Source organism: Trachymyrmex cornetzi, unplaced genomic scaffold, assembly GCF_001594075.2.
Source record: "Trachymyrmex cornetzi isolate Tcor2-1 unplaced genomic scaffold, Tcor1.1 scaffold205, whole genome shotgun sequence".
NCBI classification, from domain to species: domain Eukaryota; kingdom Metazoa; phylum Arthropoda; class Insecta; order Hymenoptera; family Formicidae; genus Trachymyrmex; species Trachymyrmex cornetzi.
In genome coordinates this window covers 344,123-370,075 of record NW_017296691.1, presented here as the reverse complement: position 1 = coordinate 370,075, position 25,953 = coordinate 344,123, and the positions used below count along the sequence as shown (strand labels likewise).

The 25,953-nt window shown below is 36.0% G+C and overlaps 1 protein-coding gene across 7 annotated transcripts in view; it reads right to left on the bottom strand.

The window, feature by feature from the left end:
- GluRIB (Glutamate receptor IB) overlaps window positions 1-25,953 on the bottom strand; it is a 239,239-nt gene that overhangs the window by 95,362 nt on the left and 117,924 nt on the right. For all 7 annotated transcript variants that reach the window (XM_018505401.1, XM_018505403.1, XM_018505396.1 and 4 more), the window contains one exon: window positions 16,295-16,447. In XM_018505401.1, the coding sequence (XP_018360903.1) occupies window positions 16,295-16,394 (100 nt within the window). In that variant the 5' untranslated portion in view covers window positions 16,395-16,447. The remainder of the gene's footprint in view (window positions 1-16,294; window positions 16,448-25,953) is intronic.

Genomic DNA, 25,953 nt, shown 5'->3' with positions numbered 1-25,953 from the left:
TTTTGACTAGTTCAAGTTGTATTTCTTTCAAATAAACAGATTATTATTACAGGTTTAAATTTTTTTCTTTCGGAAACTAAGCCGTTTAGGACATATGTTTATATGGACTTTTTTACTTGAAATAAACCAAAGAATCGCTCTGTTGAGTTTGGGAACATACGTAACTAACACCCTGTATACATATAAATGTATATATACACATATATATAAACAAAATTATTTATATATTTATACAAATAAAATTAAAAAACTGTTATATTTTGAATCGATGATGAAACTGGTAAAATAATAGATATGTGTATGTTTTTTATTACATGTGTGCTTTATAATTTGTTAAAGATATAAATTAATAAGCATAGATATGTGCATATATTTATAAAAAGGTTTAAGTATTTTATCTCAATATAAATTACTTCAATATCTTTACAATACATTTAAACAGAGAATTAATAACTTTGATAACAGAGAATTAACGATTTGAAAATAAATTGATAAAACTTAACTATTAATTATTAAAAATCTTTACCTTTGAATAAAATAATACGTGACGTTAATAAAGTGAATATAATAATGGCATAGATATAATAATGCAAAGAAGATAGCTGATAATAGAGACCAAATAAATAATACACGTTACAATTAATTAATACGGAAAATCAATGAAAGTTGTGGTAAAGCGCGTAACCGTACGTTGCAAAATATATTGAATATTTTATCGATCAAGTTAGTTAACATGAAACGTATCGTTTATAAAGATTTGGTTTATTAATTAACCGATAATATATATGTAGATAGTGCAATTGATAGCAGTTGTGAAAATATTAAAAATTATAATAATAGAAAAAAAGTGATAACATAATATGAATAAAAAATTGCTGAAACGAAATAAAGTGAATAAATGAGTTGCAGTTTAAACGCGCATATCACCGGAACATTTAACGCGACATAATTACTATAAATGATTGCTTTTTGATAAAAACGTCATATCCAAAAACGAAAACTCATTTATTATTTTATTTTAATAATTATCTAAAGTTATTTTTTCTCAATTAATTCGTGAAATACGGTGCCCTAAATATGTGTAAAATCGAGAAAGGCGAAATGTGTTGAGTTACATAAATTTACTGACACGTTGAATTCAATCTGACAAGCGTAGCATACAATAATATCATGTGCAATCATATTAATTATCACGAGCACGCAAAATCGGAAGGCAAAATTAGATATCAAATGAGATTGAACTATAAACGAGGATTATTATTCCCACATTGAGTTTTCCAAAATTACATCCATTAGTCAAGCGAAGAGACGAGGCTCTAGCGGGCGAGCAATTTTTCATGACGACTCTGCCGTAACAAGATTTGTTTATTTTTTAACTAAACCCGAGACTAACTGGATGTGACGAAACTTACGGAGCAACCGTCAAGCTCGGCATAAAAATGTACGTGCAATATAGCCGCGGTATTCACAACGAGAGCAAGTGTAGAAAATGAGGACCGCTAGAATATAATATAGACGGTATTCGAGAAGGAGATGCAAATGTACCCATACCTATTTATCCATGGAACGAACTCTGGACAGAAGTTATACGAGGGGACGAGCGACGGATAGAAGTTATACGAGCTTGCGCTGAGTTAAGGATGAGCTTGAACTTTCCTTATAGTCGGAATGCGCCTCGGCTTGGTCGACGGTGCTCGTTAGGTATATCCGCACTCGTAAGTACCTACGATTGCATAGAATTCAAATAAGGATAGAGACTGGGAGAGTACAATTGCAAAATCCCGTCTATTGTAGGATGTATTCTGCCTTTTCGCGACGTCTGCACGTCCTCCTTTGACGCCAATGGCACTCGTGGCTAATCCACCATATTGTCGAATTGTTATTCTTGCACGAACTGTCCTTTCACGAAAACATAATGGAATAACTAATAATAAAATAGTATATATTTGCACGCGTGTTTGTAATCTATTAAATGTTAAAATATATAATATTCAATGATCTATTAAAATATTCATTAGAATTGTAGTATAGTATCATTATTGTTGTATAGTATTATTAGAGCCATTATTCTAATAGTCATATAATTTATATAATTTGATATATGTATATACTCTTCATAGTCGCTTTTAATAATGTCGACTTCGTTGTATGCTCTAATAAACTATCCTCAAGTACGTCGAAGAGTTCTGACAAAAGAGCAGTAAGTGAAATTCGAGTCTCTCGTCAGGAGAAGCCGCGCTTTGTGCGAAACGCCTTCTAATTCTAGCGACAAGAGTTCCTACCGATTCCCCTTCCTGTTGCCGTAGCCATCTCGCCGTAATTAATGTACCACGGTACTCCTTCCATCGAAGAGAGGATCAATTTTAAGTTTAACAAACGAGCTTGTAACGTCGCAGACGGTGAAGCCGACCCTCGTCGCTCTCGTTAACTTTCGCACCGCGTTATAATCATAAATTGGCCAGTGAGATGGCAATATGTTGGATTATCGGTGATTAGTCGTGGAACGTGCTACTTTTCCTCGATCTTCGATCGATAAACCCTGAATGATCGGAAATAGCTTTGAATAGTGACTTTCACGAGTCTGAACCTCATATAATATAATACTTTAAAGAATATTATATTTAGCGTAACACACAAAAGTTCTATGAAATTATTCGCTATAAGAAAAATAGAAATGCGATTCAATGTTTGTATGTATACGAAATAAAAAAATATTTCTGACATTTTTATATTGTACGAACCAACATATATGTTGCTTATAATTACAATATATTTTCCCTTTCCTAAATTTTGCTTCATATTTGGTTATTTTGTGGAATATACGTACGATTTACGTCTGTTCATCCGAGAAAATTCGAAGATATGATATTACAGCACGGTTATATTCTCGAGGAGGAAACAGTATTGTGCTGCGTCAACCAGAGTTATTATGTCTGCTTTCTTTGTTGCTCCAAACGTTTAACTCGTTGAAGTCGGCAGGCGAGCAAAGTACGGAGTATAATTCACTCCGTTTGATTTATTTTGTCCGATTTATCTTGTTTGCATGGCTTCTTTTTTCTTGACTGGACTGTTTCGCGCATACTAATATCGTGAAAAGGATTCACAAGAACATCGGCGAACATCAAACAACCTTTTTAAGTCTTAAAACATGTTTTTCTGTACATTAATATCGTAAATTATACATGTCTTTTTCCATCCTATCTTTTAGCGAGTATTTCGCGAAAAAGACACAATTTTTAGAATGAAAATCGTTTTATGTTAGTTGCGACCAAATTCAATATATTATCGAGCATGAAGGTAATACGCACACCTGGCACTTACATGTGCGTCTACTCTCGAATGAAATCACCTCCTATCACGACGCACTTTTCCGACAACTGACAAGCATTTTCATACCATTCAGCACGAAGTTCTCGGTAAAGAGACTCCCGAAGAGAAGAGCTTTCGGTGGGAAACGCTTCAGACGAGGAGAGAGAGAGAGAGAGAGATTTTCGTAAAAACTTTTTTCCTTGATGAAATTGAAAAGCTCATCGCTTGGCGGAATAAATGTCGATAAAAATCATTTCTCTTCATAGACCGACGATCGACCCTTTTACGTCAACGCGTTCGATTCCTGAACTTCGCTTTAATCAGAATCGCGTGAGCTTTGCTCCTCAAAGACGAGCGACCACTTTTGGATCTGGTGATTATTAATACCGATGAAAATTGATTACCCGGCGGAGGCACTTTTCAATCATCAATATTAATTAGCTAGCGTAAAAAACTGCGCACAAATTAAGAAAGTTTGTTGGATGAGAAAGAAAGCGAGAATGGAGGGCGGAAAGAGTAGAACGAAGAAAGGAGGAATGTGCTTTGGATGCCAAAGATTGTGGATGTAAAATGCTGCTTCATTGCTTCTCTAATCGTTGTTAGTTAGCTGCCTGCGAGTCTATATTTAAATTGAACTTCGACTTCTTCTGATTATTTGTTCGCGAAAAAGCTTGAATGAGTTTTCAGGATCAATAATTTCGTGTTCTTTCGCGGAACGTTCGACAAACAATTATTCATTGAAGATAAAGATATACTATCGAAGATAGTAAAATTCTTGCTGATTTTTGTGCACAACCGTCTTCCTAATTCGAACATCTCAATTTTATCATTTTCAATTTTAAGTATGGTATCTACGACGCATTTTAGAAACATTTATACAAATCCGATAATTAAAAAATTTTATCGTAAGAGACTATACTTTTGTATTTTTAATTTTATTCATATTATGTACTTCTCTATACATATATAGGATTAGTCTACTTCGTTATGTAAAATTTTTTTAACTTTCACAAAAAAATATTAATCTACCATTAATTCATAAAGTTTACGTCGGCTGAGCAAGAAATACCGTAACGCGCCTTTCAATTACTTCGGAGAACTTAATTATTCGTTTCGCCACGTCGATTACCTTCATTTAATCATCGACGTTTACGGTAGCGAGGCGTCGCGGCGCGGCGCCGCCGGGCTGAGGGATTATCCACCAGCCTCCGATAAGATACTTCCCGGCCGATTTTTCTTCGCTTCTGCACCTAATCTGCAGTTCTTATCGATTTCTTATTACTTAGGGAACGGTTCTCTCGTTTCCACCGGTCGTTTCTTGCACCTCGCGTGACTTTTGATGGTGTTGGAACCTCGGGAGTGTCATTACTCGCACGTTCCTCCTGCCGCCTCCTTTTTCCTTTCGTAAGCTTCACCGAAAGTATTAAGATGGTATTTGCTGTTGTGTTAAACGCGACTGGTCCATTTTTAATCATTCCGTTATTATGTTGTCCTATTTTAATGCGTTACATTATATTATTTTCATACTGCTTTTCTCAATAACATTTTACATGAGTCTGATATCAATCACCATATATTGTTACAAGTAATTAAAGTATTAATATCAGATATAATATTCTTATGTAAACAGAGCGCGTTAAAATCCACAAACATAAACAGAAATTGACTGAATTTATTGAGCAATATTATCGCGATGCTTTTGTTAGTGTTCCACATATTGCAGAATTAACAATAGTTTATTCTACCGCTGCGACTATCTGTGGAAATTAATTATTTTACAAGCTATAGAGTTGAATCATCAATTAATTAAGCATCCCTACTGAATTAAATTCATTTTCAAACGTGTAATTAATCGCACGCATTATACCGTAAATTGGCAAGTGTTGAGTTATCAATTGTCAATCAACATGTCAAATATTATTTCGTTTTGGGACAAGAAACCAATGGGTGCACAATGAAGCGTTCCAAATATTTCGGGGTACATAGAAGCTGATCGTTGTTCAACACGCAGCTAACAGGTTTGTGAATGAATCGAAAGCGATCTCGACGCGACGCGGAGCAATAATAAGAACAAACGTTCGGAAATAATTCCTCGAAGGCAGCTGCAAGGAACGAGAGTCTGCGGTGAGAATACGACGTCGGTCGCGAGATGGTTTGCCGAAAGTTTTAAATGGCCGGGGGATACAGCAAAGACTCGCGGCGACTCTCACAATCTAATTCGAAAGTTTTAAATCGAAAGCGTAATGACCTGACGTTCGTATCCTTCGTTGTGACTTGAACATTGGGATGCGAACTACATCGTCCAGACAGGATTTCTACTGAAATGCGTACATTGTTCACTAATGAAATCAAGTCAGTACACAATAGTAAAACAAAGTTCGCTGTATTCACTTTCTACGAGTCACGTATTTAACTAATTGAAATGCAATTATTATATTTTCTAAAACCCGATTAATACAATCACGCTATCATATGAAAAACGAATTGTGTTTATCTTATTATTTCGATGATGAGTCATTATTGTTATATCTTTAGGTTTGTCTTCTTTTGCTGAATATATACACTTTTGGAACTTAAAGAGATAGCTTTGATATTTAGTGAAAACGAAAAAGAGAATTCTAGTGCACTTTAGTGCAGAAATATAAAACAGACCTATCAATTTCATAGATCTGACGTTTACGAAATGTAAGTATAAATATTTATATATATCTATACAATAGAGATATTCGTGCAGTTAGGTTATGTTAACATTTCCGTTTATATAATTTTTATGTTGTGTTGATAAATATAACACGTTCCGCTTCTTTATAACACTTTCACAACCATGAAGCTTTATTTTTCTCTCGATTTACATTTCTAGTGTAGGAAGAACGAAGAAACTGCGAACATCTAAGGGAAAAATTAAATAAAGCCGACAATTAATTTATCAATTATAATAAGATATAGAAGTCTTTATATAACTATTCTTATACAAGAAATTAGATAAGATAAATAATCTTAAGTCAAAATACACTTCAGTTCGAATATAATTAATATTCATGTATTATCAATAAAAACTATAATTTTAAACAAAAAATAAAAACTTTATCATTCGGCTTATTTGCCGAACGTGGAATAATGCTGCTGAATCAGTTTTGTTAGAAATTATAGTTTATTAATAATTATTATAATAATTAATAATACACAATATGTAATTGATTATATAATGGTTAATTATTATAGTTTAAAGCTAAAACCGTTTGAAAATAGAGGCTTTTATAATTAATAAATAATTATCGACCTTATTTAACTTTTCTAGGTATTTGCAATTCCCTCATTCATCCCTACATCGAAATCACCGAAAACACGTAGATAATGATACATTTACTTTAACGGCAGCGTTCAATGGTCACGTATTAGTACGGCAACAAGCATACAATCATCGAATCATTGGATGCGAGAAATGATAGGTACTATTTTAATATATTGCAATAGTCATTTGCGTTTATCCCGTGTTCGAAATATCCCTACTCTCCCCTACATTTATCGTTGCACCAAGTAATATCTATTAATTAAATATTCAAATAAGTATTCAATAGTTATTACTAATTACTATAATCACATAAATTATTGAAATTTGTGTAATTTGTGTTGGAATATGCTTTACGTATTCTGAAATACTTTCTAGACTTGCAAATGTATATTCGAATATTAAAGACATCTTAATTTTTAATCTTGCACCTGATGAACTTCGATAACTGTATAAGAAATTAGATAAGATAAATCTCTAAGTGCCGTACGACAGATGTGATATACGAGTGCAAAACTATGCCCGAGTCAATTTCAGCTAAAATTGGACCCGCGTCGGGCGGATTCTCAAACTACAGAATAATATACGTTTGCATATTGCGTGTCTGCGCGGATAACTTTGAATGGGCCCTTAACCTGGACAGTCAAGCCACACCACGTCCCTTTCCGTGAGAAATGACAATCGGAAATGACGCGTTCTCAGCTACCCAGAACCTTGTCTGCTCCCTCGTGGGAACAAATAGCGTTTCTCCGCGAGTTTACGGAGTTTTCGTGATATCATCGTCACCAAGTAATAATGTGGTTCAAACACTTTCCGTACATCTCGAAAGCTAACGGGGCCAGTTCGATGTAATTTACATAGGTACTTTACTGTAACCTTCTATACTGTTAAATTTGTAATATCAAATTATACCCAATTTGAATTATTTTTAATCGTTTCTATAGATCGTCATTGTTTCTATTCAGTGTGTCGTTAATTTAACTAGAACAATAAAGTGTATTGTTCTTAACATAAAAATAATAATAACAAAAAACGGACATTTAGAAGTCAGGCGTGAAGTAAACAATTTAACTTAAGAAAATGCATTATTTAATATATCAAATTTAGTTAATTATTTTATTAAGTGCATTTGTTAATATGAACGTTGTTTATTTTGAAATTTAGTTAATTATTTTATTAAGTGCATTTGTTAATATGAACGTTGTTTATTTTGAAATTAAACACAGAAATAAATTGATTTACATTTTCAGGTGTACAAAGAAGTTAAAAATAAAAAAATATTATTTAACTCAAGAGATTGGATTGCTCCTTTGATATCTTACTTACAAAAAGTTTCTTTTTAAATTTGACTATCATTTATTAATTCAACTGATTATAATTCATATTCTTAATGGCAGCTGTATTCTGTTAATTGCACAATGCGGAACTAGCGTGTATTGTACAGAACTCATAAGCACCGTGAAAATGTTAATAGATGATAATTGGAAATCTGTAGCGTGAGTTCTCATTTTTTTTACATTTTATTATTGGGTGATGAAACCGATGTATTTTTCATTTCTCGCAGCATGATATTTTTCCATGACACAGAGCTCTTTTCACGCGTCTTCTATTCCTGCAGTATCCTCGGGTAACTCAGCAGTTTAGACCGCTTTTATGGCGAACGGTTTCCCGGCGATACTGCGTGAAAAATATTCTTCTGCATGAACAGGAGACTCCTCTGAGAGACATTACCATTACCACTCATCTGGTTACTTGAGAACCGGAGAATCCCCTCATCTGTCGTTGTCGCCAGACTAAGTTGCGGAGAATGAAACATTTCAGTTGCAGGTATATGTGTAATATATTCATTAAATAAGTAAAACGATAAAGAGATCCGTGAAAGTAGACGCGAAATAAAGTATGAAGAAAGATGAGGGTTTTTGCGAGATTTGAAGATAAATTTGGATGTATGCAAACATAAAATTTCGTTACTTGAATATGCATATGATATTTTCACATATGTTAAATTAAAATATTTTGGCCCCTCTTTATAGATATTTACATTCAATTCATGTATTATTGAATAAAATTTTCCATAAAATAAGTTTTTCATGACGCTTAAAATTGTCAATAAATACTTATATTCAACATTGATTAAAACGTATAAATATTTTTCTATTTATTTTATAGAAATAAGTATTCATTGTGTGAAAACTTTTAAATATTTGTAAAGAGTAGTACATACATAAATACAGCAATGTTTGCAGAATGTAGACTAAAAGAAATTGTGTACGTGTGTGTGTGCAATGTGTATATAGAGTGCAACTGAGTTAATGATATTTGATTCAAGTTGTTAATTATGGAATCCATATAGCAAGGTTTAAAGATTACGTACATAAAGTTTACCGTAACTACGGGAGCGTCGAGGAAAGAAAGTTTTCCGCCGTCTTGAAACTTTCGCGGCATCCTGTTCGCATTTTATAATAAAGATACACTCTTCGCCGACAAGACAGCTTCTCATCGTATTTGCGAAAGTAATGCATACTTTCGGATAAACCGCACGGGAATTGAACACAGCATCACACCTGATATCCCGTAAAACTCAACGGAAACGATATCATACAGCACGGAAGAATGTTTTCTTCTTGAGCGACGCGATTGACGACATCGGCTAGGAATTCTTAAAGTTGAGAATCCCACGTTCAACGATTAAGATACCTCAAAGTTTACCTCGAAGTTTTTAAACAGAATATCTTCGCTCTTTAGTCAGCTCTATATAATATTATGGATCTCATTTCTTAGAATGGTTGGTAAGTTTTTTGTTTACCTTGAATAGCGGAGAACATTATGATGACAAAAGTGTAATTAAAGGGGGGAGTGTAAAAATGGCCAAAATTGGCCCTGAATGTATTTTCTATCAACGATTTTCTTTCCACCACCTGATTCATCTCATTATTCTGTTCATAAAAATATTAAGGTATGGTTATCATAAAGTTAATAGTTCAGTTATTTAACATTTTATGTCAATATGTACCAGAATAAAGTGTAAAATATCTCGTAAACTATTGGTTTTTTTATATCACTACCTTAATACTTTTACATGCAGAATAATAAGAGGAATCATAGTGTGTAAAAAAATCATATAATTTCATTTTAAAAAGTGGAGGTGACCTTTATATCTTTTTGACGCCTCCACCTAGAAAAAAAAACAACATAATCAAAATACGTCCCCTTTAAAACCGTTACACTTTCGTTTGAAACATTTTTTTGTATCATTATAAATAAGCGAAATATTCAAGTCATTAATTTTGAAATCCATCGTTTATTAGAAACAAAATGAATTTCTTTGCAGAGCGTTTAAACGATCTATTTTATTATTTTTGGAAGGTTTTCCAAGCTTTTCATGATAAATAAGCATTTTTTTATGAATGTACGGACTTCCAAAATGACAACTGCTTAGGTTTTAAAGGTGTCCATTCAGGGCCAATTTTGGCCATTTTTACACTCCCTCCTTTTTATTTTTCTGCGATGGAATACAAACATATGAAAATATTTTCATATCCCTTTAACGCCTGTCTTAATATAATTTTAAAAAGAATTTTATTTTACGTTAGTTTCAAATTCAAAAGTATCTTTTAAATTCGAAATTTTTAATACAAATAAAAATTATGAGATTAGATCGGTCTTAATTATTTATAATAAAATTAACAGGAATATTAAATTTTAAAATAAAGCTTTTTAACTAGATAATTTTTTATATAGAGATAATTAAAATTGTGTTAATATCAAAAAAAGAGAGAGCTAATTATACTTATAGCAATGTAAACTTATTTTTATTACGATAGAATATCTATAATATATTTTAATAATACAAATTTAAAAATTAATTGAATTAAGTCAAAACTAGTAATGAGAGGGAAAGGGGCTAGTAAGCCAAGATGGGTGGTCATGCTAAATCAATAAACACAACAAAGATCGATTTTAAAACAATATAATAAACATTAGGAATATAAAGTATAACAATTAAAATTCTTTGTAACGCAAACGAACGTTTTGATCTTTCAAGAAGTCATCCTCAGTGCGATTAACAAATCTTTATTACTTATACAAATTTTATAATAATAATAATAATGGTCTTTACGGTTTTGTTTTAATCGTTTCGATTCGTATCTATTCTTCTGTCTGAGGTAAAATAGTATAATTGTGAATTTATATAAAATTTATAAATTGTATATTGTACGTATAATTATCATGTTATTTATCTAAAAATTTTTTAACGCAGTTTTATAAAAATAAAAGAATATTTGTGAAGTCATACGCAAAATTCATTAAACGTAGTTTCGTTTCCCATTTAATAGATAACGTAAATATCGTTCGTGGTAATTACTTAAATTACATTTTAATTAGAACGATAACACATGACTTGTGTTTGCGTTGGCGTACGTGTAAACATTGTAACCATCGTTATCTTTCGTCCTTGTCACTCATGTCCGCGCAAGCCAATGTTTGCATTTGGATTTGCTATGCGGGTATATAATCGCGGGAGTTTATCCGTGTTTGATTTATACAATAAAAAGATCGAATATTTTCGAGTCACGCCCAAAAGAGACAAGACAAATATACAGAATATTATTACGAAAATCGTAATATATTTTTTTTAATTGTAGTGGAGAATGGGAAAATTTTGCACACGAAGGTAAACGCGAATGATACTATTGCAGTATATTAGAGTAGTGATAATCTTCCATTTCTCGCATCGAATAATAGTCTGATATACGTTTAGTGTACTATAATACGTGATCATAGAACGCACACTGTTTAATGTAAATATATATGTAACTATCATTACATTTTCTGATAATTTTGATATAGGGGAGAATGAGAGGAATTGCAAATACCTGAGGGAAAAGTTAAATAGACCCGATCATTGATCAATTATAGAAACCTTTATTCAAAGGATATTGGCTTTAAACTGCGCTAATCGAAATTTATATCTCTCTTCTTAATATAAATTATATTTTTAAATTACATTTTAAAAAAACGAAATCAATTTGGAATTGCCTCGCACGACAAGTAATTTCGAACGACATGGGTTTTATTTTTTATTTGGAATTATGTTTTACTTTATTTGGAATTTAGTTTACTGATAATATATGACTGATAATTATTGCAGTTTAAAGTCAAATAACTGGAGCTTTTAAATAAAGACTTCTGTTAATTGATAAATAATTGTCGGCTTTAATTTTCCTCTTAGGTGTTTGCAGTTTCTCCACTTTCCCTTACGCCTTTTCAATATTAAGATCCACAGAATACGTTTAAAGTGACAACAGGATATAAATGTAATTAGATTTAAGAATGTAGTTCAATGATTTGTTTTACGGATCCATAGAATTTAATCAGACATGTCTGATTAACGTTTATCCAAACAAAATTATAAGCTTACATAACATAGGTTTGCATGTTTAACGTAATCACTACGAATTCAATGTAATGATAGTTCGATATGTTATACATCGATTCATCGAGATTACTATCTCACAATACATGTCCGATTATTATTCCACATCCTGTACATTTTAGGCGATATTAAACAGCAAATACTAAAATAAATGTATGTTCTACACCTACCTCATAACAACAACAGATCTTGTAATACAAAATTGAATTCTGAGAGATGTGCTGTGTATCGAATTTAATCATTATGGTTGGGATACTAATTTTAAAACATGACCGGTTATCACAAGATAAAATCTAATTCAATGTAGGCGGGTTGACACTTGACAATTATTATTCTATCATCGCATAAATCAATATGACATAAATCAACGTAGCACCGCTGTTGGCCGTAAATGTAGACTGTAAATTTGTAATCGTCGTCGACTTTCGCCTACGTTGTCGACGACGGACCGATGTTTGCCTCGAAATAAACCACGCGGGAATAGAACCCTGGGATTCATCTCGCGTCTGGTTCAGGATGCGAGAAGAAGGGCGCGAAAGCGTGGAATAGGAGGCGAAGGCGAACGAGGTGCGCGGAAGGGTACAGGGAAAAAAGGCGGGAAATACCCTCGGGAGCCCTCGGCAGATTTATGCCGGCCCTGGCTGGCTGGTTGGCTCGCTGGCGCCCGGTATACGTTCATCCCTCTCTGGCCATGGCGAAAGGATGAGGACGGGGGTGGCGGGAAGGTTATTCCCTTTTCTCTCTCTCTCTCTCTCTCTTTCTATCCTCCCGCCCCCGCAGGCCAAAGGATCTTGCAGGATATTATACGATATGCACCGAAAGTTGATAGATGGCTATTACGTTCCGCTAAGACGAGCGTACCACACCACCGCGAAAATTCTCTCCCTCAGGATTCTCGGTTCTACCATGTGATTTCTCAACGGAAAAAACTTCTCCACCCGCGTTTCGTCGCCGTCGTCCCTACGCCCGCAATAATTTTCGGTTCCCTCGATAGCGACCCTTCCGAGAACCTGTCAGAAGCCGACTTCTGCGCGCTAACGTCAAAAAGAAGGTTATTGAAAATATTAAGAGAGAGGAGTAGATTTATTTAATGATATTCTTCCTTCACATTTTTAAATCTGACCCGCGCATTCGTCTCGGTTGTTTGATATTCGTACTGTTCCCGTTACGTACAATAAGAAATCATTAATGTCCTCGTGCTTGTGTTTGTATTGACGGATAAAAAGCGATTTTATATGGAACAGGAATATTCCGTCTTTCTGATGGTGCCTGCTTTTATTCGACGCCTTTCTATTTTATCGGACTTCATACGTAATGCCTGACGAATATGAATGAAGTGTATTGAAATGAAAATACACGTGCCTGCGCGTGGTAAAAGGAGACAGTCCAGTTCCATAATGATTTTTACCGTTTGTCTGTTATTTCCTAGGCAAAGCTATACTCCTTCGTCGTATCTGTTTAAAATTGAATAAATGTTATGAAAAAGGCAAAAAATAAGAGGTCTTTTACGATGATACTACATGATAAATTGTTTCTCTTTTTCTCATCGCGAAAGAGCTCCTTTCATCTTCTTCTATTCTGCAATGACATTTGCTATTCAGCAACTCATTCCACACATAGTGGATAATTAATAACCACCGATTCATCTAGTGAAATACCAAATGTATGAAATGTAAAATCTCTTTGGTCGCGGTGCATGCACATGGATTCTATCGGAGAAATTTCCAATATATTAATCCTAAATTTCTGCAACCTAATTATTATATCATTATTTTGTAGATATTATTACGTAATTAACGTATTTAAATTTTTGAGATTTCACTATTTACGTAATTAATGTACTTATTAACATATTAAATTTTTGAGATTTTATTATTAAGCGAATTTTATTATTAACCGCAGAGATATGACTCTCTCTCTCTCTCTCTCTCTGTTAATACCGACAATATTATTAGATCTGAGAAAAATGCTAAAACTAAACTCTTTCTTCATTATTTTACCAACAGCTTATATTGCTTTAGTGGACCAAAACATTAAGCGGAGCGCAACGTGGCAATAGATTTGCCGGGCAGAAAGCTGTGGGATTATAACAGGATCTTCATCCGGGTGAACCGACCAACGTTAATACAATTAACGGAGCTTTGCTAAGTACCGTAACACGGCCTCCCTGCCCCTTGGACTTGGTCCAAATATTCGCATTGCTACGACGAACCGCGAATCCACGATGAACCAACTTGTCTGTGAATTCTATTCACGAATTCTTGGGTTAATTATAGAATTATACAATATATTAATTATAGAATTACGACGGCTACCAACATTTCATATTGTAAGCCATCATAAACATGAATCATAAACATAAAGAATTTATACAAATTAATTCTATTTGAATTATTATTTTAAACACAAATTTAATAACTTGATATCGACGATATTTTCTGTAGTCTCTGCTCATAAAAATTGAATAAGTCATAATGTATAACTGGTCTAAAACGACTAATTAACAAACACCGTTATTATTACTAAATTATATTATAATTTATCTGTTTAATCTTAATCAGAGAATAAATAGTTTGAATAAATAGTTCGAATTCTGGACGAAATTTGAACGGATCATCTTACGATAGTAAAATCTCTTTGCAGTATAGTGCAATAACTGCGATTTCGTTGATGATAGGAGACACCGATATCTTTGGCACCCGAGTATCCTTTGTTCTTCTATCCATTTACGGTTTAGAACGATTTCGATCGACTTCAAAGCCGGAGACTGATGTAGCTCGATTGGACTGTTCCTTGGTTAAAAGCCGTCAAACGATTCATGGGTAAGCTGGTTGATCAGCTCTTTCAAATTTCGAATATATGTGACAAGTGACAAAGCGAGAAACCACTAATGAATTCCGAAGGGAAAGAATTGTTGATGATACAAACATCAATTCTAAACAAAACAAAATATGCTAAATCGATAAAAAAAAGTATAAAAAAAAAAGATTTAATCACTTTTCACTTTTATCAAAATTATGTATAAATTATTATGTTTTGTTTATTGTAATAATTATTTTTTAGTTGATGTAAACAATTAGATAGTAATAGGATATCAAGTAAAAAGATGAAGAGATTAAATATCCTGCAACCTGTTACTGTCAAGAAAAATGTACGTTATATCTTCATTACAGACATGATAACTGTTATCGTGAAAATTCACGCCTGCTATGCTCCGGTGTAAATCAGGATAAGTGACATGTAATGGCTCTTCGGATAATTCCGGAACTTCTCATACCATTGAGTGCTGGATGGCAGCATTGAAAGCAAGCGAATGTCGAATCACGTAGTAACATAACAATGAGACAATTCCACTAACTTAATCGCATGATTGAACGGAGTTTAATCACGAAATTGTAATTCGATAATCGACAAATCCGGACTAAATCAGATTCCGCAAAATTTCTATCGGAATTATCGAAAGAGATCTCACGAGTAGTCGCTTTATCTCGGAAACTTTCTCGCATTTTTAACAAGGATTGCGAGAAAGAAGTAGTATTTCTATGGTCGTGAGTTACTCCTGCAATCAAGGAACTGTATCGGTGTTAATCGACCGACCTTTGTCTGCTGTACGTTTTCTTAGAAACAAGCATGTGCAAGTGCAACAACCGCGTTCTCTATCGTCCGCACGTGCGCCTCGTAGCGCTATAGGAAATGGAAGCGTTTCGCTTCCCAGGTAGCGAGATTAGTATCTGCGACGCTATAGAAACGAAACGTTACTTATTTCATATCCGACACGGACCGCTGCGGTGTATTCAATGGCGCGGAGATGTCGCGCTTCCGGCACGTACGCGCCTCAGTATTGTTGATAAGTCACCGTGCCTGACACCGTACAGATATCGCGAACAAAACGCGAAATCGATTTCCACCCCTCGGGAGACAGAAACGAAATTCCACGCTATGTTCCTACGGACATTTCAGACACTTTAAATGTAGTCATGAAAAATTGTCGGTACAATCCGGAGGAATATTCGCGATGGAATTCGATTCACTCGATTTCGAATCGACTAGCGGGCGTGCGAGGGAACGCGCGATCGACATTTGAGGATGTCTATGAAATATTTAACGGCCTCTGCGAATGTCTATGATTTAGTTTTTCTTCTCCCGGATATGCCGTCGACGTGTGAATATTTACAATTCCCGAAGAAGAATATGCTGCACGCAGCATGATACGCGAGATGAATAACAATTTCGTACAGAAGAAATATATTCGTACTCACTGAGGCGGGATAGCTTGTAGGCATCCGCGGTATTAATTACATCCACAAAAGCTTGCAGTTCAAACTTGCGAGTTGTAATATTCTGGTTGTGGCTCATCATTGCGAACTTGAAGGCGTTCTGTACTTCGTCGGTACCTTGCTCAAAAATGGCACCTGTAAACAGAAGATAATGTAATTAAATATTATGCACGTGTATGCAGTATAATCAAGAAAGAGATTAGCATTATTGACCCTCCGTTTGTAATTACATTTTGTGCTCTCTCCGTCTGCAATCTGAGCTTTTTTTTTGTCCAACTCAAGTTTTTTTTTATTCTTGTAAAATCTCTCTTTCTAAAATCTTTGAAATGGAATATAATTCTAAAGAGTGACAAAAATTTTCCAGTGGCAATTGAGCCAGTGTTGAAAAGGAGTGACTCCATTGTCAATTTTTAAGAATAAGATATCACTCTTTAGAGTTAAATTCCAAAGATGTTAGAGAGGCTTTAAAAAATCAAATAGGTTTTTTATAACTAAAATGTTTATTTAATAAAAATTGAAAGAGAGTGAAATTTTGCATATACCAAAAAAGATTCGTAACGTAGGCATTGTACATGGAAGATTAAAGTTATCTTTATTTGTTAAAAATAATATCTTAAGTAATGTAAATTAGAAGACATTTTATATAAAATACAAATATCCGCAGAAAGTGATGCACAATTAGCTATGTAGATTTCAGGAGATAGTATTTGCAAGTTTAATAAATGTCGCGAGGAAACGCGATTATCCCGCCCGTCGTGAAATCGGATGTGATAATCCGACGCGACACCCTGTATCGGATGTCTGACGTGTGGCGCTCCGTTTACTACCGGCTCACATACGGCGCAGTGATACAAGCCAGCGTCTGCTCAGGCAGCGACTGCATACGAGGTCCGCGTAATTACACCGTTCCATTCGGCGTTAATAGTCGGTAATATGTACCAATATTAATACTGTCGTCGTGTAATTTACCGTAAACCAATTACATGTTCGATAACCTGCCGAGCCCATTTCTTGAACTTAATAATGCTCGATGCGATTATTATATACATCTGAGTATCAGGCATAAAGTCAAAGCCCCGTGGAAATGTTTGCGATCCCGACGAAAATATTGACGTCGTCACTGTAAAAATAATATGGCTACACGCATTTATCAAGCTATTTATTTCACGTCAAATGTATCGCATATTCCAGATGCTGCTGTCGATGAAGTGATCGATGATACGCTAACACGGTATGCGTCGTATAATCGAGTAACTGTCAGCGCTGAATACTGCACTTTGTGTCTTCGTTATTCCGAGCATCCGGCGTTACCATTAATATCTAGTTGGAAAAGCTCGTCTGCGAGCACGCGGATTTTCGTCTATAAAATGTATACACTTCTCCAAGTTAGTTGCGAATGCAGAGAGGGAGCGACGAAGAACGGGCAATCGTGCGAATTGACAAACTTGTATCGAAATAATTTTCGTTACGACTTTCAAAGTTGTAACGCCGAACGTCGCTGTGCCCGGGAGCTGTTTTTCCCCGCCTGTGCAATGAGAGAACTTTTCGCGGAGAATAAAGATACACTCCGAAGTGTTACACGATATTATAGCGCACCTTTTCCCGTTTCATTTCTTTCCGCTTCCGCCTGTCTGCCTGCAAGCCAGCCTGCCTGCCTGCCTGCCTGCCTGCTCGGCTGTATGCCCGTCACACGTGGATTTTTCTTTGCTTTTATGAGAGCATCTAATTTCGCAGTTCACGCCGCGCCTCATGAAATATCGGTGGGAAGTTCAAAACAAAGTAGTATTACGATCCACCCGGAATCCCGGTCGACAGTAAACTGGAAGTGGACAGGATATCGTGCCGCGCAACATCGCAGGACGTGATTTCATACTTTACAGGCGAACACAGAGATATTGCTTTACACATAATCCATACAGTTATTAACTCTTCGGCATTGTACACGGTGCACAATGCGCTGGACAAAGAATCATTCTCCCCTCAATCTCCTTCTCAAAATTACACCATTAAATGCGCATACAATAAACGTTTTTGTTCTTCATTCACGATTGTTAAAATAACTATTTGTGTTAAATATAGTTATGATGTTAGATTGTTAAATAATTTGTATTAGTCGAAAATTATTAACATAATCGGTTTAATCTATTTGTTTATGCCTTATAAAAGTGTGTGCATCAGATTTGAAAAATACAACTTTCGGTAATTATAAATTATACTACATTTTATTATTTTCCAAAATAAAGAGTCAATATTTATTCTAGAAAGTTGAAAGTATGTTGGTGAATTTTTAGAGATTTTTTTTATTATTTTGAAGAGGTGAAAAAACGAAGAGATTTGAAGTGACCCTTGATAGTATGGATGAGGCACCAAATTGTAGATGGTACGGTAAGGGTTAAATCTATAATGTCAAATTTAACTCAATTTGAACTGTTTAACTTCCTTGTTTTAATATAAAATAACGATTTATCGAGTAGGAGCAGTGGCGATTTAAATTAGGTTAAGTTTGACACTATAGATTTGACAGTGAACGAGATGATGAAGAGACAGCAGATAATATTCATTCAAACTGAATGCTATTTTATATCAATCGTTCTTTTTAACATCGATGAATTAGAATCATGGTACGGTAGTATTCCAAATGAAATTGTCACTTTTAAATACTGAATACTGGTTTCCCGAATACCGACTTCGTATATTTTCGTATTTCGTTGAATCCGTGTATAATCTTGTGAACATTTTAAAGGATCGTGCACGTGTCAAGACACGAAGCGGGCCGTCGTTTTACGAGGCGCATAATTTTATTATCTCGCTGAACGTACAGAAATCCACGGACGAGATACCGCGCGGCAATCTGAGCCATTATGCTCGCTACACACGGGAAACCGCCACAGAAAGAATCCCATTGTAATTCGGACGACACAGTACGATTATACCACAATAGCGTCGCTAATTTCTCGTAATTGATATCCTAGAACATCCCGCTTATAATTTGCTTCCACCCTTAATTCGCGGTTTACCTCTAACGGAATTCTTGTCCCTTGAACATTTGACGATATTTAAACTATCGCGCATGAAATTATCGGGATGGCGATAAAAGGAGATTATTATTGCACACGTGTGCTTAATAATTAGCATACAGTGTAGGCGATTAACGCCTTTGAAGCGGTTTTATGCTGTCCAAGCGAGACAGGAGATTAAACCGAAAGACGTTGATCGTGTGATACGGTCAGCGTGATATCAGACGTCCCGCTAATATCATTTGATTAAAATACTTGAAAGAGCGAGAGAGAGAGAGAGAGAGAAGGGGAACGAGCAGGAATTTGGTCTCGTGCTGTGTATAATACGCTCTTCCACTCGTTTCCTCGTGCTCGTCCTCCCGCTTTCCACAAACACGTCGGCACCGATATTTGCTGAATATCTTTGTCGATATTAAAATTGTTTTACATCGCGAGCCGACCGTTCCGCTAATCAAGACAAAAATCGACGTCAGCGAAAATACATCCGTGTAACTGGATTGTAATTACAATAAAATCCGCAAAGCCGCGTTACCGCCAGCATCGCATTAAGCTAATATTAATTAACCGGCTCTTCGTTTACCGTGTCAAAAGCGGTGGAAATTCGCGCGCAGCAAAAATTTTGCCGACTACGAAATAATCGCAATGAAACAAGTAGCGTTACGTTAAATTTATGCTCCAATTCAAGTATTTTGCGAATCTGGTGTAGATGAGTAGTACCTGATACGCAACACGCTAAATTGAAAAGAATAACGTCGCGCAACTTCTAGATTAAAAATGCACACCCTTGTTACCTCGGCAACAGTTGGAAGTTTGACGAGTTTTAGCGATAAACCTATATCACTATGATATAGGTATTTATGATGCATCCTAGCAAACTCGGTGAATATATTGGCTTTCCCTTAAATACGACGTACAAAACTTAGGCGGTAAATCACTACGTGCAGCGCGCTTATTACAGCCAGCAGTATTCTTATTACCGGCCGACGAGAGCCGCCAGATTAATTTAGATCGCAACCGTATAATTAAACGATGAATATTGCCGTTTGTTGTAAAATCGAAATACCGACCGCTAAACTCGATTTCCTCAACGGAATCGTTTTATATGTAAAATATGAGGCTATTAGTTTCTTCTGTGAAGGCACACGTTAATGCATATCGGGCATGCGAAAAGGCTTCGTTGAAATATTTCAAGTGTCTTTACACCCATGGAGAACCTCTGTAGTGATGATACAAGTCCGGCGGGTGTACGTGACCCTAACGATATAATACCTCGGATAGGTACTTTCGTTTATCTCTATTGGCGAATGGCGTACGAGGACGAGGCGTAGAACGGGATAATATAATAAAAGGCAGGAATTTTGGAGCTCCCGATTATTTCGACAATATCTCTCTCCACGTAACGTTCATGTGTCAGGCATACGCACTGACGCATTATGCTGATACACCGGGGGTGCCTTTAAATATCGTTTTAAAGGTACCTGTGTTTATCTCCGCGCGCGTTGACAGATGGAGCGCCGCCGCGCGCCTATTGATTGGTGCTTCCCCACCAGTGTCTCACCCTCGCATCGATTCCCTCTCTTCGTTACTCGTGCTGCAACCCAGCTGTACCTCTCGCCCTTCAGCATCATCCCTCTCATCTCCTCTTCCTTCTCCCTTCCTCTTTTTCTCTGTCCTTTCTATCTTCTCTCCTCTCTACTTCTTCTTCTTCTATCTCGTCCGCTCTCCTCTCACCTCTCTCTTCATCGTTATTTTTGTCCTCTCAGTCTCTCCGCAGCTGTCTGCCTTCCTATCATTTTCCCCTCTCCCCTTCGTCGCCTCTACGGCATCCTTCGTTTTTCTCCATGTCGACCAATAATTCGCTTCCTTTTTACTCTTATTTTCTCTTTCGTTTCTCACCCGCATACTCGAAAACCGCGGAATCTCCACTATTTCCCTCGCACGTATACGCTCTCCTCTTTTCCCACTCGTCTTCCGAACTCCGACGCCTTCTTTCTCCCTTTTCCGTGGCGTCTATCAAAGCCGCGGTCTCCAAGCCGATCGCGCTCCGTTCCCTCTCTTGCACGCGTTCGAGATTTTTCCCGCTGCACGGCTTTTTCTCCCGCTGTTATTGTCGATTGAGCAATGCGTCGCAATTCGCAATGGCAGACTTTCCGCAGCTCCGCAACGACAACTTCAATACTTAATAAGTATCGGAAAGTTCGATGAATGCTATTTATATCAGCATTGCCCGTAAGACCATGAATGCGGTATTGAAATGTGGACTGACAGTAGCTGTGGCACTCCATTATCCGCCATGTCTGACTCGTGACGGACTGTGACCACTGAACTGGTCCGATTCAATTTGCAAGACTTAAAACCTTTCCTCCTCCCAAGAAAGTATACGCATCTGCATATATTTTCTCAAGTAACCGAGTGCAACCTCATTTTTAATAAGCATCACAAGTGCAAAAACAAAATTGTATTAAGAAATTCTTGTTGGTATGTAATTAACTGTTGTGCGAGAGACGGTTCATTTGAATCAAACAAATTATGATGGATTAGCAACTATGGAAATTCCGCAGTGCACATATCCATTTTCATTGTACATCACGCGGGTGCTGCGACCTTTCAACCCTGTTGCCACTACTCGCGGGCTATTTCTCCCTCTACGCAATTAAAACGTTTCGCTGTTGGGAATTCCGAGCTACGTGATTCCAGTCACGGTCGAAATTATATGGAGAAGCTGCAATTGGTGGTGCACACAAGTGACTATTCGCTTAGTCCAAACAATGTAGAACTTGTGTACGACTTGCAACGATCACGATCGTTACGCGATTGTATCACTCAATGGGCGTGCAAACTTTAGCAGTTATAATCGCGACGACAGTCAGCGATTTAGATAACAAGTTTGCGGTTTAGCTTCGTGCAAAAAAGAAGATGATTACCGTTAGTCGTATATGCGAGCAAGTATCGGAAATTGTATCACTTTAATTTGCGTATTGCGTGGAATCGCATTCGCGTTTTTCTACTTGACCGGAATTGAAATTATTTTACCGACAACGAATTGAATATCGATCATTGAAGTTTTTGTTCTTGGCAAACATGAGTAATATTTAGCTGCGCATTGTACGTCCAGGCTAACCGAAAATTCGATTGCCAACCACGTCTGATCTTTGACTTGAAACCTCGTCGGCATTACAAACCATTAAAACTTCCTTTAACTTCTCTTACGAGAGTTTGCAACCTTGTAATTGAATATCGGGAACAATATAAACGGTCGAGTTGGCAGAGATCGAATTCTGACGATACTCACTAACAATCACAGAATCTTTAATCATAGCAATTTTCCTTGAAATGAAAGGAAGGTATTCCATGCAGCATTCTATTAATTATAATTCGTTAAAAAGAAATTAAAGCTACTAGGTTTTTTTTTACACAATTTAATCAGTTTAATCAATTTTTTATCTAAACTAGAACATACTCAATGTTATTTACAAGATACCTTCTTCCAGTTAACATAAATAAAGGTAAAATAAAATAAAACCTCGTTTCAGTTGAGTTCCAATGAATTCTAGTGAGAGATATGTTTAAAATAAAGTTTAAACGTTCAGTTAACGATCGAGAAGTTCGAGAACTCGTTTGCAGAATTTCAATTACTTTTTAAACAATGCATTCTATTTAAAATCGAATCAAATATAGTAAGCGATTCTTTTATTGCGAGATCATTTGATTGGCGTAGCTTTATCTCGAGGCATTTTGCTTTGAGCTTCGATTACTCATATCTATTGTTATACGTTCCCTCATACCCTTATCAATGCCGCCAATGTTTGCAGCTCTATGAGCTCTTCTACGTTCATGATACATTGAATCTCCATGCCTCGATTTCAGCGCGTTTATCTCTGAGTTATTTGACAAGGATAATACAGTATTTTCAAGCGATCATTCAGTGATTGCCTATGCTGTCACTTATCTTACCGGCTGTAACAAGTAATAGTCTACGTGCACCGCCTACGATTGCATCGATTCTCGAAGTAAACACGTAGACCAATTTAAAATCCCGCCATTAGGTTAATAAAAGCTCGCACGATGTTTTATTTAAAAACAACTCTTTTTCTCTTTGCAGTTGCAGTAGTAAAAATGCGACACTACGGAGTACCGGTGCTTAAACGCGTTTGATAAAATATCATCCTTTTTATGGTACACTTTGTTTACAGATAAGCTTGCGGGCAAGGACGCGTCCGTACGCTTGTTAGCCGCGTGTTTTAAACAAAATAATAATGTCGGCGGCGTAATCCTCTGTCGTCCAAGCGCACGGAATGCATCGCGCTAGGTCGGATTCGCAGACGCGAGACGTTATAGCTAGCTGCGCGCTCGTCTCGGCAAACGTCACAACTAATCACCAGTCAGCTCCCGCGACAAATCCAATTCAGCGACAATGACCTAACGAGGTAACTTGATTTACATCCATACCAGGTATCCTTCGAAAAGTCCGAAGAAGACGAGTGACAGCGGACGGACCGCGCAGAGACGTCTCGTCTGGCCCTTCTCGCCAGAGTGATCCGATATTGTATCCCTTAAGATATTCCGGGGATTTAAATTAAGTTCTTATCCGCAGATATTGAATCCGCTTTATGTTAATACGGTACGCTTCCCGGCACCGAGTACGAGAGTCCGCTAAGAGGAGAGAGAGAGAGAGAGAGAGAGAGAGAGAGAGAGAGAAGAGAGACGGGTGAAAGAGAAGGTTGAATAATTTCCGAAAGCTCCTCGAGTCGGCGACTGGCAGGGAAGTAAGAAGAGCGCCGTCTTGATTCGTTTCTTTCCGCTTCTAGTGGGAAGAAGTTCGAGAATCGATTGCTCGTTCGTTCGCGCTATTTCTGCCATAGATCTTTCTCCGAGCACGACCCCGGCAGGAACGGAAACTTTTTTGACCCGCGATGAAATGGCTGTTTCGTACCAATTGTTTAATATGAAACTTCGTAATATTGACTTTAATTAGCACAAGTGAATTAATGTAATTCGGTACTTAGGACGATGAAAAAAATTGGAGCATGAATGGAAATACCTGGTGAGATGTGAGTGGCGAATGGAGAAATGAACTTGGTACGGTGCAGCTGAGTTTTTATGCTGATTACTTGTATATGTATAAGTATAACGTAAATTGAAAGAGTTCCGGTAATTTAAAATATTACTGCTTTCTAATATATCTCGATAGTACGTACTTTCGAGACGAAAAATCTCGGAATTATTATATTACGATTCACGAGAGAGAACGAAGTCATCGAATTCACTTCACGAATGCTAAGCCAGCTCTTAATTTTAATCGGCCGTAATCGCAAAGAATAAAATGGAGCTCGCTTCCGTCTTTAGCGTGGTGGTAAACATTTTAATTACCATCTATCTCCCGCAATTATCCAACTTGCCTCAGTCTGTTCCCTCCATTACCTCCTCATCACAGATATGAAACGCGTGGTCCGAGATTTCTTCATTTATATTTCCGTTCGTTTCTCTCGCAATGGAATAAACTGAATAAAAGATCGAGTTTTTTTCGCTCTCACGATGTCGCATTGATACGAAGATTCTCATATCAGCGTACCAGTTATTCGCTTTCCCTCGCTTTAGTAATGTAAAAAATAGCAAGATCCCTCTCTGTTCGATTACGAGATTGGTTCAAAAAGTTTTTATGCATTCATGATCGATGCGGTGCGTTATCAAAGAATGTCACTATGAATCGCAAGAACGTAGAGAAAATTCCGGTATATTCTTCAACAAAATCGAATACGGACTCTTCTTCTAAAGAAATACAATGTCAACCACACAAGACAACGATGCGTTATTGTAGCAGCGTGACAGCACGATAACGACGTAAATATATATATAACGGAAAAGCTACTTTGTAAAAATATTATGAATCATATGTTTATATGTATAGTAATACGCTGGAACTTAATCTTTTCTACTATTTTTGTATATTTTGACGACACAAATTAAAATATTAACAAATTTAAAAAATCCGCTTAAGAGTAATTAAAAATTAATTAAATTAAATTAAACAATTCACACAATGAGGAAATTAGGACTACTAGGAATTAGCGCTGTTATTAGTGCACTAAGTATTATTACAGAAAATATATTTAACCGACGTAATAATGCTTAATTTTTGTAATAATGCTTAACACTAATAACAGCGTTGATTCCTAAAATAGCACTTAATTTAAATTGTTTAACCCCTTCAAACTCTGTGTACATTGCAATGCACGTCAAATTTGAACATTTATTCGTTGAAATTATTTGATTCTATCAATTGAGATTCTATCATCTGAGATCTGAGATGTACATAATAATGTATTTGTTGGAAAAATAATCAAAATTATGAAAAAAATTATTTAGTACGAATTACAATAATTGCGCATGAATTGAATTAAAAAAATTTTTTAACATGATTCCATTAAAATCAGATCTGAAGGTTTTAAACAGAAGGAATCTAAATTGTTCATAAATTATAAATGGAATTAAATTATTTATTATTATCCGAGAGAAACGTTGTGCTTCGTTAATATATTCAGACCTTAGTTATATTTTTGGTAGAAACAAACGAGTTATTTCAAAACTTTGACCAGTACGTCAATGCATAATTCAATTCGACAA